The 18,560-nt window shown below is 46.5% G+C and overlaps 1 protein-coding gene across 2 annotated transcripts in view; it reads left to right on the forward strand.

Annotated features, from left to right (window-relative positions):
- srgap2 (SLIT-ROBO Rho GTPase activating protein 2) overlaps positions 1–18,560 on the forward strand; it is a 196,215-nt gene that overhangs the window by 53,230 nt on the left and 124,425 nt on the right. For both annotated transcript variants that reach the window (XM_087973417.1, XM_043716324.2), the window contains exon 3: positions 281–443. In XM_087973417.1, coding sequence (XP_087829543.1) covers positions 281–443 — 163 coding nt within the window. The remainder of the gene's footprint in view (positions 1–280; positions 444–18,560) is intronic.

An 18,560-nucleotide genomic window follows, 5' to 3' on the forward strand; every position in this document is an offset into this window, starting at 1 on the left:
CTTTAGTATCATTGCAGTTCAAAGTCATTTCACACTCCTGCAGTTCCTGCAGATGTTGTAGGGGTCTGTTGTGAGGAGAGGAATGGTTGGTATGGGTGTGGGGAAGGGGATCAGGGATGTGTGGGGGAAGGGTGAGTGCAGTGTGTACAATTTACGAGGGAGGGTGTGGGGTGGAGAGGAGGGTGTGGTGGTGTACATGCCTGAGAGTGGTGTGCTGGACAGCCACGCGTTCTTTATCCATCTCCTTTAACGGTTTCCTCTGACATGTTTGGTTGTGCAGGAAGGACCAGAACATTCTGTCTCCGGTGAACTGTTGGTATTTGCTGCTGAACCAGGTGCGGAGGGAGAGCAAGGATCACACCACACTGAGCGATATCTATCTCAACAACATCATCCCACGCTTTGCCCAAGTCAGTGATGACTCCGTCCGTCTCTTCAAGAAGGTGAGGGGCTTCCTATTGATCCTGTCATTCCTTGGACCGTGAGCTCCCGATCCTTCACTATCACCCCCAACCCCCCCCCCTCCCCGATTTCCCAGATAACCAGAACAGAATGGGAAATCTGTTATCCCTTTTCCTTCCCAGAACACGGCTCAAACTGGGCATTGTGTGGATTGTGAAATGTAAGGGTGGCGTTAGCAGTGGGAATTGCAGGGGATAGGGTCGGGATTGGGGGAGTGGGGTTGGGGCTTGGTAATGGATGGGATGCTCTTCGGAGGGTCGGTTATGGACTCGATGGGCTGAATGGCCTGCTTCCACATTGCAGGGATTCTATAATCTGTTTCAAAGATTGAAGCTTGTGTTTAAATTGGATTATTGGAGGAATTTTATTCTTATTATTCATTCTTGGGATGTGAGTATCAGTTCCAGATGAGGGTTTATTACCCATCCCTAATGGTATTCCTTTTCTCTCCCTCACTCCTTCTCACGCCCACTGCATGTGAGGAAGAGAGTTTGTGGAAGAGGATCAATTAAATATCACTGAGTTTTCCAGTGTAGGGAACACAAAGAAAGGACTCTGCAGTTTTTATTTCTTTCCCTCCGCCTCCTCTGGGTCAGAGTTCAAAGGTTCTGGCATCTCTCCATGACCCCACCCAGTAACGTAGCTGTCACGAGTAACCCTGAACAGTGGGGACCTGTGAGCTGACAATCCAATGGAAGCCAGGCCTTCAGCTGACCCCAGCTTCCCTTGAAGAGGTCACTGCGAGTGATCAGCATTGGGAACTCGAGCTGATATTTTATGCCTCATCTCCCTCAGCCACAGCATGCTGCAGCCAGAGACAACTCTCTTCATCTAACCACCCCCAGTCTGAGAAAGATCAGATAACCTAGCATAAAGCTTGGGTCCAGTCTGGTGTTCTTCACTGTAGCTGGCTCAGTGCCAGTTCACGTCTCCACTGAGTTGTTGTGGCGTGGGGACCACGTCTGTTAGTTGTGTGAAATGATGTAAAGGAGTAATGTGTGGTCACTGGCAATGATGGTTGACTGCTTTTGGGAGCTCCAGGCAGACTACATGCTTGTGGTGCACACGTTTCAGTTCCAGGGATTGATCCGAAATTTGAAGTGACTTCTGGACAAGGGTGGGGCTGCTGAGGCCAAGCCCTTGGCAACGTCGTTCTGTAATCATCTGCAAGTGGTTTGAGGAGCTGGAATTCTTGACCATGTTATGCATAAAACACGAGTAAGTTCACCATCTGAGGGATAGTGGATTGAATCAGAAGTGGAATTTAAAACATTCCTTCACCCTCCCCACCCCCACTGTGCCCCGCCCCCCTCCCCCCCCCCGCTCACAGTCTGGTGAATGATCAAGATCTGCAGATTCCCGGACACTGTGTTTCCAAATGGACCCTATCCCGAAACCTGAGGTAGACAGTTACTTCCCTGACTGTGGGAGATCTATCCTTCAAAACAGAATGTGTCTGTGTGTCTGTGTATACGTGTGTGCATGTGTCTCTGTGTGTGCGTACATCTCTGTGTGTGTGTATATGTGTGTGTGTGTCTCTGTGTGTTTTTGTGTGTGTCTGTATATATGTGTGTGTGTGTGTGTGTCTGTGCATATGTGTGTGTGTATATGTGTGTGTGTATGTGTGTCTGTGTGTGTATATGTGTGTGTACACGTGTGTCTCTGTGCGTGTGTATGTGTGGGAATATGTGTGTATGTGTATATATGTGTGTGGGTGTGTGTGTGTGTGGGTGTATATGTGTGTGCGGGTGTGTGTGTGTGTGTGTATGTTTGTGTGTGCGGGGGTGTGTGTGTGAGCGCGTACGCGTGTATGTGTGTGTGGTCCCAGTGACAACGTGGGCTGAGCACAGGCTCCACTGACTGATCCCACCCAAACAGAAACCTGGTGGTAACCACACGGGTTCACCCCAAGATGTGTAAATGTCCCGAGATTACTGAAACATTTGTCCTTATAGCAGTCACTGGACTGTAAGCAGGGTGTGGGGGGTGAAAGAATGTTTTAAAGATCCACTTTTGATTCAATCCAGTATCCCTCAGATGGTGAACGTATTTGTGTTTTATTCAGGGCTGTAATGGGAATGGCAACCTCAACAATGAAAGCTAAATGTTGTGAATGCTGGAAATCTGAAACAGGGAGAAATCAGGTCTCACAAATTTAATTGAGGTTTTTGAAAAAGTAACAAAGAGGATTAATGAGGGCAGAGCAGTGGGCATGATCTACATGGACTTCAGTAAGGTGTTAACAAGGTTAGATCTCATGGAATACAGGGAGAACTAGCCATTTGGATACAGAACTGGCTCAAAGGTAGAAGACAGAACTGGCTCAAAGGTGGAGGGTTGTTTTCAGACTGGAGGCCTGTGACCAGTGGAGTGCCACAAGGATCGGTGCTGGGTCCTCTACGTTTCGTCATTTACATAAATGATTTGGATGTGAGCAGAAGAGGTACAGTTAGTAAGTTTGCAGATGACACCAAAATTGGAGGTGTAGTGGACAACAAAGAGGGTTACCTCAGGGTACAACTGGATCTTGACCACTTGGGCCAATGGGCTGAGAAGTGGCAGATGGAGTTTAATTTAGATAAATGCGAGATGCTGCATTTTGGAAAGACAAATCAGGGCAGGACATATACAATTAATTGTAAGGTCCTGGGGAGTGTTGCTGAACAAAGAGACCTTGGAGTGCAGGTTCATAGCTCCTTGAAAGTAGAGTTGCAGGTAGGTAGGATAGTGAAGAAGGCGTTTGGTATGCTTCCCTTTATTGGTCAGAGTATTGAGTACAGAAGTTGGGAGGTCATGTTGCGGCTGTACAGGATGTTGGTTAGGCCACTTTTGGAATATTGTGTGTAATTCTGGTCTCCTTCCTAACAGATGGATGTTATGAAATTTAAAAGGGTTCAGAAAAGATTTGCAAGGATGTTGCCAGGAATTCCTGATGAAGGGCTTTTGCCCAAAACATCGATTTTCCTGCTCCTCAGATGCTACCTGACCTGCTGTACTTTTCCAGCATTACTCTAATCTTGACTCTATGACTCTGTAACTCAGGTCTGGTGGCATCTGTGGAGGGAGAAACAGAATGAATGTGTTCTGAAACGGTATCATGCTGGGCTTGAAATGTTAATTCTGTTTCTGACCTGCTGAGTTTCCTCAGCATTATCTGTGGCTGCTCCGATAAGCAGAATGAAACACTAATGTTTGTCACTCATGCAGTCTTTCCCTGAGGCAAGGACAGCAGAGAGGATGATTATCATTGAAGATATGTGAAATGTTAATGTTTCATTCTGTCTTTATGAATGGTCAGTTTCCTTACAGTGCTCAACGCTGACTCGCCTGTTATCAGTTCCTGCATGCCAAAACACCAACATGGGACAGGAGGAGGCAATTCAGCCCCTTGAGCCTGGCTGACCTGTGACCTATCTCTGTAGACCTGCCTTTGACCCATTTCCCTTGCTATCATTGCTTAACAAAAGTTTATCTGGGCTCAGATTTAAAATGGAATCCCACCTTGCATTACCATTTGAGGACGAGCGTTCCAAACCTCTTCCACCCTGTGTGTGTAGAAGTGCTTCCTAACATCTCTCCTGAATGTCCTGGCCCTTATGCCCCTCATTTAGAATCTCAAACCAGTGGAAATAATTTAGCTTTATCTACCTTGTCGTTTCCTGTTAATACCTTGAAGATTTCAATCAGATCACCCATTAACTTTCTAACTTCTAGCTGAAACAATAATTTATGTAATCTCTCCTCATAACCTACCCCCTGAAGCCCCAGTATCCTTCTTGTAAACCTGTGCTGAACTCCCCCCTGGGGCCAGACCATCCTTCCCAAGGTGTGGTGAACAGATCAGCTCGCATTTCTGTAAGTGAGGTCTAACTGGGGTTTTGTATAACTGAGGAGAAAGTGAGGACTGCAGATGCTGGAGATCAGAGCTGAAAATGTGTTGCTGGAAAAGCGCAGCAGGTCAGGCAGCATCCAAGGAACAGGAGAATCGACGTATCGGGCATGAGCCCTTCTTCAATTCTCCTGTTCCTTGGATGCTGCCTGACCTGCTGCGCTTTTCCAGCAACACATTTTCAGTTTTGTATAACTGATGCATAATGTCTACATTCTTATGCCCCAGCCCTTTCCATATAGAGGCTAGCATTCCATTAGCCTTCCTGACTGCTTTCTGCACCAGTTCATGGCACTGAAACAGGATCCTCAAATCTCGCCGTATTTAACTTTGTGCCTTTTGAAGACACCCTGATACACCTTTTTCAGTTCAAAATAGATAACCTTACACTTGTTTATATTAAAATATATCTGCCACGGCTTTGCCCATTTACCTAATCTATCAATATCCTGGTGTAGTTTTATGCTGTCCTTAATGCTGCCCAATTTTGACTTGTCAGCACATTTGGATATTTGAGTGTCAATGTCATTATCCAAGTTGTTAATGAATATTGTGAATAAATGAATCCCCAACACAGACTCCTGTGGGACACCACTAGTCACTTCCTTCCGATTTGATTACTTAGCCATTATTCCAAATCTCTGTTGGCTGCCACTCAACCAGTTTTCTATCTCTTTCAGTTTTCAGTAATGTGCCCTCAATTCAATGGGCCTCCACCTTAGGTAACAGGCTCTTGTACAAAACTTTGTCAAAAGCCTTTTGGAAGTCCATATAAACATCCATTGACTTACCTCTGTCCACTATCTTTGTCACCTCTTCAAAAAAACTTTAAGGTTTGTCAAAAATAATCTATCCTTCATGAATCTAGGCTGATTCTTTCTGATTAACTGAATTTTTTTTGAAGTGATCAGTTACCCTATCCTTGACTGAAGACTCCAACATCTTCCCCATCGCAGACGTTAGGCTAATCCTCTGTAATTCCCTGGGTTCCCTCTGTTACCCTTCTACAAGGGGCAAAGTGACATGAGGAAATCCAGACATACATCTGCTAAATCCAGGGAAATCTGAAAGATTGTGATTAGGGCATCAGCAATGTGCTTTCCTAACTCCTTTAACACCCACAGATGGAAAGCAGCCACTCTTTTGTCACTCTTCAGTTCCATTAATTTCCCCATTATTGATTATTTAGATAAACTAATTTTATTTTGATCCTGTCCCTGATTCTCTGTTATTTTTTTCCATTAAGCTCTCCTCCTTTCCTGCTGTGAACACTGAAGCAAAATAATCATTTAGCATTTCCTTGTGGTCATTGACAATATCCTCACTCGAGACCTTCAGTGGGTCAACAGTATCTTAACCAGCCACTTCCCCTTTCAGAGGATCATACAATCCTTATAGTGTGGAAACAGGCCCTTCAGCCCAAGAAATCCACGTCGACCCTCTGAAGATATCCCATCCAGACCCACTCTCCTCTTGCTCAACATTTCCCCAACTAATGCACCTAATCTACACATCACTAAACACTATGGACAATTTAGAATGACCAATTCACCTGACCTGCACATCTTTGGACTGTGGGAGGAAACCGGAGCACCCGAAGGAAACTCACGCAGACACGGGGAGAATGTACAAACTCCACACAGTCAGTCGCCCAAGTCTGGAATCGAACCAGGGTCCCTGTCACAGTGGAAAAAGTGAGGACTGCAGATGCTGGGGATCAGAGCTTAAAAATGTGTTGCTGGAAAAGCGCAGCAGGTCAGGCAGCATCCAAGGAGCAGGGGAATCGACGTTTCGGGCATAAGCCCTTCTTCAGGAATGAGGAGGGTGTGCCAAGCAGGCTAAGATAAAAGGTAGGGAGGAGGGACTTGGGGGAGGGGCGTTGGGAATGCGATAGGTGGAAGGAGGTTAAGGTGAGGGTGATAGGCCGGAGAGGGGGTGGGGGCGGAGAGGTTGGGAAGAAGAAGGTCAAGAAGGCAGTGCTGAGTCTGAGGGTTGGGACTGAGAAAAGGTGGGGGGAGGGGAAATGAGGAAGGTGGAGAAATCTGTATTCATCCCTTGTAGTTGGAGGGTTCCTAGGCGGAAGATGAGGCGCTCTTCCTCCAGGCGTCGTGTTGCCATGGTCTGGCGATGGAGGAGGCCAAGGACCTGCATGTCCTTGGTGGAGTGGGAGGGGGAGTTAAAGTGTTCAGCCACGGGGTGGTTGGGTTGGTTGGTGCGGGTGTCCCAGAAGTATTCTCTGAAACGTTCCGCAAGTAGGCGGCCCGTCTCCCCAATGTATAGGAGGCCACATCGGGTGCAGCGGATGCAGTAAATGATGTGTGTGGAGGTGCAGGTGAATTTGTGACGGATATGGAAGGATCCCTTGGGGCCTTGGAGGGAAGTGAGGGGGGAGGTGTGGGCGCACGTTTTGCATTTTTTGCGGTTGCAGGGGAAAGTGCCGGGAGTGGAGGTTGGGTTGGTGGGGGGTGTGGACCTGACGAGGGAGTCGCGGAGGGAGTGGTCTTTCTGGAACGCTGATAGGGGTGGGGAGGGAAATATATCCCTGGTGGTGGGGTCCGTTTGGATGTGGCGGAAATGACGGCGGATGATCCGTTGTATCTGGAGGTTGGTGGGGTGGTAGGTGAGGACCAGTGGGGTTTTGGAGGGGCTGGGTTCAAGGGCGGAGGAGCGGGAAGTGGAGGAGATGCGGTGGAGACGAAGGAATTGGGAGAGGAAATTGCGGTCTTTGAAGAAGGAGGCCGTCTGGGTTGTTCGGTATTGGAATTAGTCCACCTGGGAGCAGATGCGGTGGAGACGAAGGAATTGGGAATATGGTATGGCGTTTTTACAGGGGGCAGGGTGGGAGGAGGTGTAGTCTAGGTAGCTGTGGGAGTCGGTCGGTTTATAGTAAATGTCCGTGTTGATTCGGTCGTCCGAGATAGAAATGGAGACGTCTAGGAAGGGGAGAGAAGAGTCTGAGACAGTCCAGGTAAATTTGAGGTCGGGGTGGAAGGTGTTGGTGAAGTGGATGAGCTGTTCAACCTCCTCGTGAGAGCACGAGGCAGCGCCGATACAGTCATCGATGTAGCGGAGGAAAAGGTGGGGGGTGGTGACAGTGTAGTTGCGGAAGATGGACTGTTCCACATATCCTACGAAGAGGCAGGCATAGCTGGGGCCCATGCGGGTGCCCATGGCTATTCCTTTGGTTTGGAGGAAGTGGGAGGATTGGAAAGAGAAGTTGTTCAGAGTGAGGACCAGTTCAGTCAGTCGAAGGAGGGTGTCAGTGGAAGGGTACTGGTTGGTTCGGCGGGCAAGGAAGAAGCGGAAGGCTTTGAGTCCTTGTGATGGGGGATGGAGGTGTACAGGGACTGGATGTCCATGGTGAAGGTAAGGCGTTGGGGACCGGGGAAGCGAAAATCAAGGAGGAGGTGGAGGGCGTGGGTGGTGTGCCGAACATAGGTGGGGAGTTCTTGGACTAAGGGGGACAGGACCGTGTCGAGGTAGGCGGAGATGAGTTCGGTTGGGCAGGAGCAGGCTGAGACAATGGGTTGGCCGGGGCAGTCAGGTTTGTGGATTTTGGGCAGGAGGTAGAAACGGGCAGTGCGGGATTGTGGGACTATGAGGTTGGAGGCGGTGGATGGGAGATCCCCCGAGGTGATGAGGTTATGGACGGTCTGGGAGATGATGGTTTGGTGGTGGGAGGTGGGGTCATGGTCAAGGGGGCAGTAGGAGGAGGTGTCCATGAGCTGGCATTTAGCCCACACCTCCCCCCTCGCTTCCCTCCAAGGCCCCAAGGGATCCTTCCATATCCATCAGAAATTCACCTGCACCTCCAAACACATCATTTACTGCATCCACTGCACCCGATATGGCCTCCTCTATATTGGGGAGACAGGCCGCCTACTTGCGGAACGTTTCAGGGAACACCTCTGGGACACCCGCACCAACCAACCCAACCGCCCCGTGGCTGAACATTTTAATTCCCCCTCCCACTCCGCCAAGGATATGCAGGCCATGGCAACCTGACGCCTGGAGGAAGAGCGCCTCATCTTCCGCCTAGGAACCCTCCAACCACAAGGGATGAATACAGATTTCTCCAGCTTCCTCATTTCCCCCCTCCCCCCACCTTGTCTCAGTCCCAACCCTCCGGCTCAGCACCGCCTTTTTGACCTGCAATCTTCTTCCTGACCTCTCCGCCCCCACCCCCTCTCCAGCCTATCACCCTCACCTTAACCTCCTTCCACCTATCGCATTCCCAACGCCCCTCCCCCAAGAACCTCCTCCCTACTTTTTATCTTAGCCTGCTTGGCACACCGTCCTCATTCCTGAAGAAGGGCTTATGCCCGAAACGTCGATTCTCCTGCTCCTTTGATGCTGCCTGACCTGCTGCGCTTTTCCAGCAACACATTTTTAATCCCTGTGAGGCAGCAGTGCTAGCCACTGTGCCCCCTTTATATAACTATAAAATCTTTACCTATTGTCTTTCACGTCCCTTGCAAGTTTCTTTTCATAATCCTTATTAACTGCTTTTATAAGTGCTTTGTTGGTCTTTGTATGGTTCCTTTCCGTGGGATCTGTACTGATCTTTTTGTCTGATTGTCAACAGACCAGAGGGGTTCATGTTCATCCTTCAGCTGTCGTTTTTCTCGAGCTGTTGGAATATCTGGTTGAAGTGTGTAATTCTGCCTCGAATGTTACTGTCATGTTCACCGGGCCCGGAGTCAGAGACTCTGCAATCAGTTTCAGCGCAAAAAAGCAAATCAATTATAAAGCTGACCAAGCTTTGACCTTGGCAAATAGACCTCCTTATCAGTTGATAATTTGCTTTCTGCAGTGTGTGTAACTCTGCGTTAGGAAAATCCTTCCACAGGCAGTTTAATGGTAAGCTGTATGTTGGTGTCTTCAATGAAGGGAGGCTCTACACTGGCTTCTTTGTGCTTCAGAGCATTAACACTGAAACCTGAGGTTTTGATTTGTTCAACAACCCTTCACCTCTTTCAACAAATAGGTTGTATTTATAGAATTGTTGAAACATTAAATGTAGGGGTATGGGTGGGTTGTGCTTTGGCGGGTCGGTGTGGACTTGTTGGGCCGAAGGGCCTGTTTCCACACTGTAAGTAATCTAATCTAGTCTAATCAAATCTAATCTCCATGAATTATATTGAAACCATTTTATGCATGTTCTACTAGCAGTAATGTGGTGATAATCAGACCTGGGTGGAAGTTTTGCCAATTGCAATGAAGTAAATTGTAATAAGTAATGCTGAAACAATCTCCTTCATTTGACTGGAGCCTCTTACAGCAAGGATCTGTGAGCGGCTCTGACCTTGAGTCTTTTATCTCAAACTGCCACTGGCCTGTATCCCACTCAAAGATAAAATGGTTTTCCTGAAGAAACAAGAAGTTTTGGACTTGTTGATGCATTGATTATTCATAAAGACATTACAAGCAGAAGTTGTCTCATCTAGTTGTAAAGGGGATGTTCAGAACAAGGATTAGCTGACTTCTGGTTATGTAGATACCTACTGGCCGAACTGCCAATCCCCAGCCTGTTTTCGTTTTGTTTTGCAAATGCTGTACTTGTATTTCTTGGGAAATGTCCATTTTGAGACTTGTTGATGTTGGGAGCAGATCAAAGCTAGTAGTCCATGTGAACCTGGAGCTGAGGCTGTTGTCGATGGGGTTGTACAATGGGTTGGTACACAGACCTCTGCGATGTTATAGAGACATATTTGCACAATGTTTGCTCATTCCTGCCTAGTTTGATGGAGTTGACGATCTCTGAATGTTTGCTGAATGTTTATTTGCAATGGGTTTGGGGCAGTTTTATCCATGTCCCCAGGACCAGAGCTGAGAGAGAACGACAGGAAGCTGACACTAAAGCTAGGGAGAGTGTGATTGGCTTTGGGACAAAGTTGAGGGAACTTAACTTTACATTCCTACTGCTGTATCTCACCTGGTGCAGGAAGGCTGAATGTGTTTGCAACATGAAATTATACCTGAAGTGAATAAGAAATGAAGCGGTGTCACTGGAACTGAATCTTTCCGACTGCTCACACTTCTGAATTGCACTTAGGCCCCACTCTTCCACAACACAGAAGATCATCAGACTTTGGAGCAGATGCAGACCATTCAGCCCATTGCATTCAGTCTGCCATTTAATGAGATCACAGCTGACCTGATAATCCTCAACTCCATTTTCCTACTTTTTCCCCAGAACCCTTGGTTCCCTGACTGATTAAAACTCTGTCTATCCCAGCCTTGAATAAACTTAATAACCCAGTCTTGACAACCCTCTGCAGTAAAGAATTCATCAGATTTACTCCTCTCTGAAAGAAGGGATTCTTCCTCATCTCGGTCTTTTTCTGAGATTATGTCCATGGTCCGGGACTTTTCCATAAGGAGAATCAACCTCCCTGCCTCTACCCAGTCAAGTTCCCAAAGAATTTTGTGTGTTTCAGTAGATTCTCCTAAACTCCTAAGATTACTCACTCTGTCCTCTGTAGCTGGGATCAGCTGAGCAATGTTTCTCCGTGCTGCCTATAATATCCGTGTGCCTGTCCCTGGGATAAACAGAGTAAAGCTGTTCTCTGTAGCCTATTCCAGCTGGACTATGACTGGTGTCTTGGATATTTTTAGCAAAATTTCCCTACTTTTATACTCCATTCCCTTTGCCATAAAAGCTTATATTCCATTTGCCTTCGCTATTACCTGCTAAATGTGAATGCTAGCTTTTTGTGATTCATGAATGAGGTCTCCCATATCCTGCTGTATTGCAGCTTTCTGCAGTCTTTCTCTGTATAAATAATATTCGGCTCTTCTGTTCTTCCTGCCAAAGTGCATAAACTCACGTTTCCCCACATTATATTCCATCTGCCAAGTTTTTGATGACTCACTGAAGTTGTCTCTGTCCGTCTGTTTGACTCTTTGTGTCATCCTCACAACTTGCCTTCCTACCTATTCACTTTTTTCATCCATGTCATTCATATTTACTGTAAATATTTGCGGCTCTAGGACTGATCCCTCTGGTAGACCACTGGTTACAGATTACCATATTGAAAACCAAGATTTTGAATGGATTATTTTCAAACAGTGATCACAAGTTCTGTATTCTCCATAAGAGGTAACGTCCTCTCCACATATTACTCTCTTGGGATCTTCAATGATCTAATCAAGTCACCTCTAACCTTTGTAAACCTCAGCAAATACAAGCCCAGCTGTCCATACAATCCACCCATTCCAGGGATTAGTCTAGGAAATCTTCTCTGAACTGCTTTCAATGCATTTATAGAACCACTGAATCCCGTGTGAAAGCAGGAGATTCGGCCCATCAAGTCCACACTGACCCTCTGAGGAGCATCCCACCCAGACCCACCCCATATTTCCCACGGCCAATCCACTTAACCTGCACAGGTTTGGACTGTGGGAGGAAACTGGAGCACTGAGGGGAAACCCACGTAGACACAGAGAATGTGCAAACTCCACACAGACTGTCGTCCAAGGGTGGAATTGAACCCTGGTCCCTCGTACTGTGACACAGCAGTGCTAACCGCTGAGCCACCATGCCACACGTGTACTGTATTCTTCCTGCAATAAAGATAGCAATGCAATAGTCGTTTGATAGGTCAGAACTTGAGTATTGCTGATAAAGGTGCATTTTGATGAAGCAATTAGTCTTGCATCCATCGAGACAATTTGCAAGATTACCAATTCAAGGGGAAAACCAACACTTATACAGCATGAGAGGTCAATGCTGATTGGTTGACAAGTCACTGAAAATGAAAATGTGATGTTTTCCTCCATTTGCCACATCTTTGCCCAATCACTTTGTCCGGCTATGTCCCTTTGTAGCCTCGTTATGTCCTCTTCACAACTTACTTTCCTCCCTATCTTTGTGCAATGATAAAACATAAAACATTTCCCTCATTCAAATAATTTATATAAATTGTGAAAGATCGAGGCTGCAGCTCTGTGGTATATCACTGATTACATGTTGCCTTTCTTCAGTTCTCCACAGTAACCTTTGATGTGGCACTTTATCTGTCCATGGCTCTCCTTTATTCCGAGAACTCAAAGATTTCCAACAAATTAGTCAGTCATGATTTTCTCTTTCAGAACATCACGTTGACTCTGCCAGAATACCTTGAAGTTTCTAAGTGCCCTGCTGAAGCGTCTTTAATAACACTTCCAACATTTTCCCCTTGACAAATGTTAATAACAGCCAAAATAAACCCAAAAGAACTGCAAGTGCTGGAAATCAGAAACAAAAACAAAAACAAAAATTGCTGGAAAATCTCAGCAGGTGTGGCAGCATCTGTGTGGAGAGAAAGCAGAGTGAACATCCAGTGACCCTTCTTCAGAACTGATTGTAGCGAGAAAAATAGACAAAAGTGAGGACTGCAGATGCTGGAAACCAGAGTTTATATCAGGGTAGTGCTGGAAAAGCACAGCAGGTCAGGCAGCATCCGAGGATCAGGAGAATCGACGTTTCATTAGGAATAGAGGCAGGAAGCCTCCAGGGTGGAGAGATAAATGAGAGGGGCGTGGGGCTGGGGAGAAGGTAGCAAAACATACAATAGGTGAATGGAGGGGGGGGGGGGAATGAAGGTGATAGGTCAGAGGGGAGGGTGGAGTGGATAGGTGGAAAGGGAGATTGGCAGGTCGGACAGGTCATGAGGATGGTGCTGAGCTGGAAGATGTTGCAAGGAAAATGTTGATACTTATACAGAAGATGGGGTGAGAGGGAGGGGAGGGGGTAAGCGATTAGTGGGGATGGAGCCCAATGACTGGGACAAACAGTTGGACAGACAAAGGATTGGGTAAAGGTCAGTCTGGGAGAATGAATAGCTGCTAATGGAGAGCATTAGTGGCTGACAATGGATTGTCTGTGGTAGCAGCCCATGTGATGACAAGGCCTGGTGTATGGGGAATGGGGAAAGGACAAGGCCTCAGGCTCTAAACTTATTGGACTCGATATTGACTCCAGAGGGCTGCTGGGTCCCCAAGTGGAAAATGAGGTGTTGTTCTTCCAGCTTGTGCTGAGCCTCACTGGAGCACTGTAGCAAGCCTGAGACAGAGATGTTGGCCAGGGAACAGGCTGGGATGTTGAAGTGACAGGTAACTGGAAGCTCAGGATCGCTTTTGCAAAGAGAATGTGGATGTTCTGCGAAGTGGTTACTCAGTCTGTGCTTTGTTTCCCCATTGTAGAGCCGACCATGTTGTGAGCAGCATAACTAATAGACTGTGGGTTTCTGCTTTTGTCCCTCTGCCTTTTGGGATGAAGGAGTTACATGCACTCTTTCCCAGTCTAATGGAACCTTCCTAGAATCTAAGGAATCCTCACAAATTAAAACCAAGTGTTGATTGAGTACAATTGCAACATTTAAAAGGCATCTGGATGGGTATAAGAATGGGAAGGGTTTGGAGGGATATGGGCTGGATGATGGCAGGTGGGACTAGATTGGGTTGGGATATCTGATCGACATGGACAGGTTGGACCAAAGGGTCTGTTTCCATGCTGTACATCTTATGACTCTATAACTCTATCTCACCAGCCACTTCTTTAAGACATGAGGATGCTATCTATCGGGATCTGGAGATTTGTCAACTTGCAGTTCTAATCATTCACTCAGTGCACGTTGATTAGTGAATGTAATTTTCTTGATTTCTTCACTCTCCTCCATTCCCTCCATTCTCCACCCCTTCCATCCCCTCAGAATTATTTCTGGGATGTTACTTGTTTCTCATTAGTGAAGATTGATGCAAAATAACTGATCAATTGAACTGCTGCATCTTTGTTTTCCATTATTCATTCTCCATATTCACATTCTATAGGAACAACACAAACTCTTTTCTCTTATAAATATTTATAGAAACTCTTACTCATACTAATTCAGCACATAATTTATCTGTTCTAGAAAATCAGTGTGAAGAGTAAGTGGATTTTCCATATTTATTTTGAACTTTAAACCACATTATGACACCCTTCAGCATGAGGAACCAGAGCTGAGTTTCTGTTTCGCTATTAAGCAACAACATAGTTTGGAGAAATTAGTTTGGTTTTAGCTCTTAACCATCCAATTTTAGATACAGTTTTAAATCTGTTTGTCTCATTCTTTCTGTCTCGTGCTCTCTTTATCTCCCCCAGTGTCTATTGAAATCTCCTCGTCTGGCTCATAGCTTGCTCATTATTACCTTTCTCACTATCTGTCTCTCTCAAATAGAGCTGTACAGGACAGAAAGTGACCCCCAGGTGCATGGGTCAGGGATGTCTCAGATCGGCTGCAGACCATTCTGAAGGGAGAGGGTGACCAGCCAGCTGTTGTGGTGCATATAGGCAACGATTATATCGGTAATAAATGGGATGAGGTCCTACAAATAGAATTTAGGGCGTTAGGAGCCAAGTTAAAAAGTAGGACCTCCGAGATAGTAATCTCCGGATTGCTACCAGTGCCACGTGCTAGTCAGAGTAGGAATGCTAGAATCGGCAGGATGAATGTGACTTGAGGGATGGTGCAGGAGGGAGGGGTTCAGATTTTTGGGATATTGGGGGAGCTGAGGCTATTACATATTGGACGGGTTTACACTGGGGCTGGACTGGAATCAACGCCTTTGAGGGGCTTTTGCTAACGTTGTTGGGGAGGATTTAAACAAATGTGGCAGGGGGCTGGGGACCAAATGAGGAGGTTAGTGGACAGTAAGGAGGTAGTAACTAAAGCCTGTAAGGAATTAGATAATGGTGTCAGCGTGACTAAGGGGAAGAGTAGGCAGGGGGCAGATGATGAACATGGAGGGACAGGTGCATTTGTTTTAATGCGAGAAGTGTAGTAGGTAAGGCAGATTAGGACTTGGATTTGTACCTGGGAGTATTTTTATTGCTATTACTGAGACTTGGTTAGGGGAAGAGCATGATTGGCAACTAAAAATCCCAAGATATCGATGCTTCCGGTGGGATAGAGAGGGAGGTAAAACGGGCAATATGGGCAGAGCTCAGAAATAGGAAGGGTGCGGTAACAATGTTGGGGCTGTACTACAGGCCTCCTGACAGTGAGCTTGACATAGAGGTACAAATATGTAAACTGATTATGGACAGATGTAGGAGCAACAGGCTGGTGGTGATAGGAGATTTTAATTTTCCCAACATTGACTGGGATTCACTTGGTGCTAGAGGTCTAGATGGAGCAGAATTTGTAAGGAGCATCCAGGAGGGTTTTCTAGAGCAGTTTGTAAATAGTCCAAGTCAGGAGGGGTCCATCCTGGACCTGGTGTTGGGAAGTGAGCCCGGCCAGGTGGGTGAAGTTTCAGTAGGGAATTACTTTGGGAATAGTGATCACAATTTCGTAAGGTTTAGAATACTCATGGACAAAAATGAGAGTGGTCCTGCAGGAAGAGTGCTACATTGGGGGAAGGCCAACCAGACCAAAATTGGGCAGGATCTGGGGAACGTGGATTGGGAGCAGCTGTTTGAAGGAAAATCCACATTTGATATATGGGAGGCTTTTAAAGAGAGGTTGATTATATTGCAGGGCAGACCTGTTCCTATGAAAATCAGGGACAGAAATGGCAAGATTAGGGAACCATGGATGACAGGTAAAATTGTGAGACTTGCAAAGAGGAAGCATACATAAGGTCTAGGCGACTGAAGACAGACGAAGCTTTGGAAGAATATTGGGAATGTAGGACCAATCTGAAACAAGGAATTAAGGGGGCTAAAAGGGGTCATGAAATGTCTTTAGCAAACAGGGTTAAGGAAAATCCCAAAGCCTTTTATTCATATATAAGGAGCAAGAGGGTAACTAGAAAAAGGGTTGGCTCACTCAAGGACAAAGGAGGAACATTATGTCAGAGAAAATGGGTAAGATTCTTAACGAGTACTTTGCATTAGTATTCACCGAGGAGAGGGACTTTTCTTTAGGTTAGATTCCCTACAGTGTGGAAACAGGCCCTTCAGCCCAACAAGTTCACACCGACCCTCCGAAGAGCAACCCCCCCAGACCCGTTTCCCTTCCGACTAATGCACCTAACACTAGCATTTAGCATGGCCAATTCACCTGACCTGCACACCTTTGGACTGTGGGAGGAGACTGGAGCACCCAGAGGAAACCCACGCAGACACAGGGAAAATGTGCAAACTCCACACAGACAATTGCCCGAGGCAGGAATTGAACCCGGTCCCTGGCGCTGTGAGGCAATGTGCTAACCACTGAGCCACTGTGCCACCCTAATGATGGACATTGAGGTTAGGGATAAGGAAGGAGGAAGTGTTGGGTATTCTAAAAGACATCAAGGTGGACAAGTCCCCAGGACTGGATGGGATCTATCCCAGGTTACTGAGGGAAGTGAGAGAGGAAATACTGGGGCCTTAAGAGATATCTTTGGAGAATCCTTGAACACGGATGAGGGCCCGGAGGACTGGAGAATTGCTAATGTTGTCACCTTGCTTAAGAAGGGTAGCAGAGATAATCCTGGTAATTATAGACCGGTGAGCCTGGTAGGGAAGCTGCTGGAGAAGATACTGAGTGATAGGATCTGTTTACATTTGGAAGAAAATGGGCTTATCAGAGACAGGCAACATGGTTTTGTGCGGGGGAGATCATGCCTTACTAACTTAACAGAATTCTTTGAGGAAGTGGCAAAGTTGATAGATGAGGGAAGGGCTTTAGATGTCATACACATGGACTTCAGAAAGGCGTTTGATAAGCTTCCCCATGGTAGGCTGATGGAGAAAGAGAAGTCACTTAGGGTCCAGGGTGTACTAGCTAGATGGATAGAGAACTGGCTGGGCAGCAGGAGACAGAGAGTAGTGGAAGGGAGTTTCTCAAAATGGAGAACTGTCACCAATGGATTTACACAGGAATCTGTGCTGAGACCATTTTGTTTATGATATACATAAATGATCTGGAAGAAGCTATAGGTGGTCTGATTAGCAAGTTTGCAGATGACTGGTGGAGTAGCAGATAGTGAAGGGAACTGCCAGAGAATACAGCAGAATATAGATAGATTGGAGAGTCGGGCAGAGAAATGGCAGATGGAATTCAATCCCAGCAAAATCGAGGTGATACATTTTGGAAGATCCAATTCAACAGCGAATTATACAGTAAATGGAAAAGCCCTGGGGAAAATTGAAATACAGAGAGATCTGGGTGTTCAGGTCCATTGTTCCCTGAAGGTGGCCACACAGGTCAATAGAGTAGTCAAGAGGCAAACGGCATGCTTTCCTTCACCAGGCGGGGTATTGAGTATAAGAGCTGGCAAGTCATGTTACAGTTGTATAGGACTATGGTTCAGCCACGTTTGGAATACTGTGTACAGTTCTCATCGCCACATTACCAAAAGGATGTCGATGCTTTGGAGAGGGGGCAGAGGAAATTCACCAGGATGTTGCCTGGTATGGAGGGCACTAGCTTTGAAGAGAGGTTGTGTAGGTTCGGATTATTTTCATTAGAAAGACGGAGATCTACAAAATCGTGACAGATATAGACAGGGTGGATAGCAAGAAGCTTTTTCCCAAAGTGGGGGACTCAATTACTAGGGGTCACAAGTTCAAAGTGAGAGGGGAAAAGTTTCAGGGGGATATGCGTGGAAAGTTCTTTACGCAGAGGGTGGTGGGTGCCTGGAATACGTTGCCAGCGGAGGTGGTAGAGGCGGGCATGATAGCGCCATTTAAGATGTATCTCGACAGATATATGAATGGGCAGGGAGTAGAGGGATACAGATCCTTAGAAAATAGGCAACAGGTTTAGATAGAGGATGTGGATCGGCGCAGGCTTGGAGGGCCGAAGGGACTGTTCCTGTGCTGTAATTTCCTTTGTTCTTTGTTGACAGAGGGTGGTGATGGAGGGTTGCTTTTCAGGCTGGAGGCCTGTGACCAGTGTTGTGCCACAAAGATTGGTGCTGGATCCACTGCTTTTCGTCATTTATATAAATGATTTGGATGTGAACATAGGAGGTACAGTTAGTAAGTTTGTAGATTATGCTAAAATTGGAGGTGTAGTGGACAGCTAAGAAGGTGACCTCAGATTACAACGGGATCTTGATCAAATGGGCCAGTGGGCTGAGGAATGGCAGATGGAGTTTAATTCAGATAAATGCGAGATGCTGCATTTTGGAAAGGCAAATCAGCAGGACTTATACACTTAATGGTAAGGTCCTGGGGAGTGTGGCTGAACAAAGAGACCTTGGAGTGCAGGTTCATGGCTCCTTGAAAGTGGAGTCGCAGGTAGATAGGATA

Source organism: Chiloscyllium plagiosum, unplaced genomic scaffold (assembly GCF_037043375.1).
Source record: "Chiloscyllium plagiosum isolate Xiang-an unplaced genomic scaffold, Cpla_swu_hap1 HiC_scaffold_26, whole genome shotgun sequence".
Taxonomy (NCBI): domain Eukaryota; kingdom Metazoa; phylum Chordata; class Chondrichthyes; order Orectolobiformes; family Hemiscylliidae; genus Chiloscyllium; species Chiloscyllium plagiosum.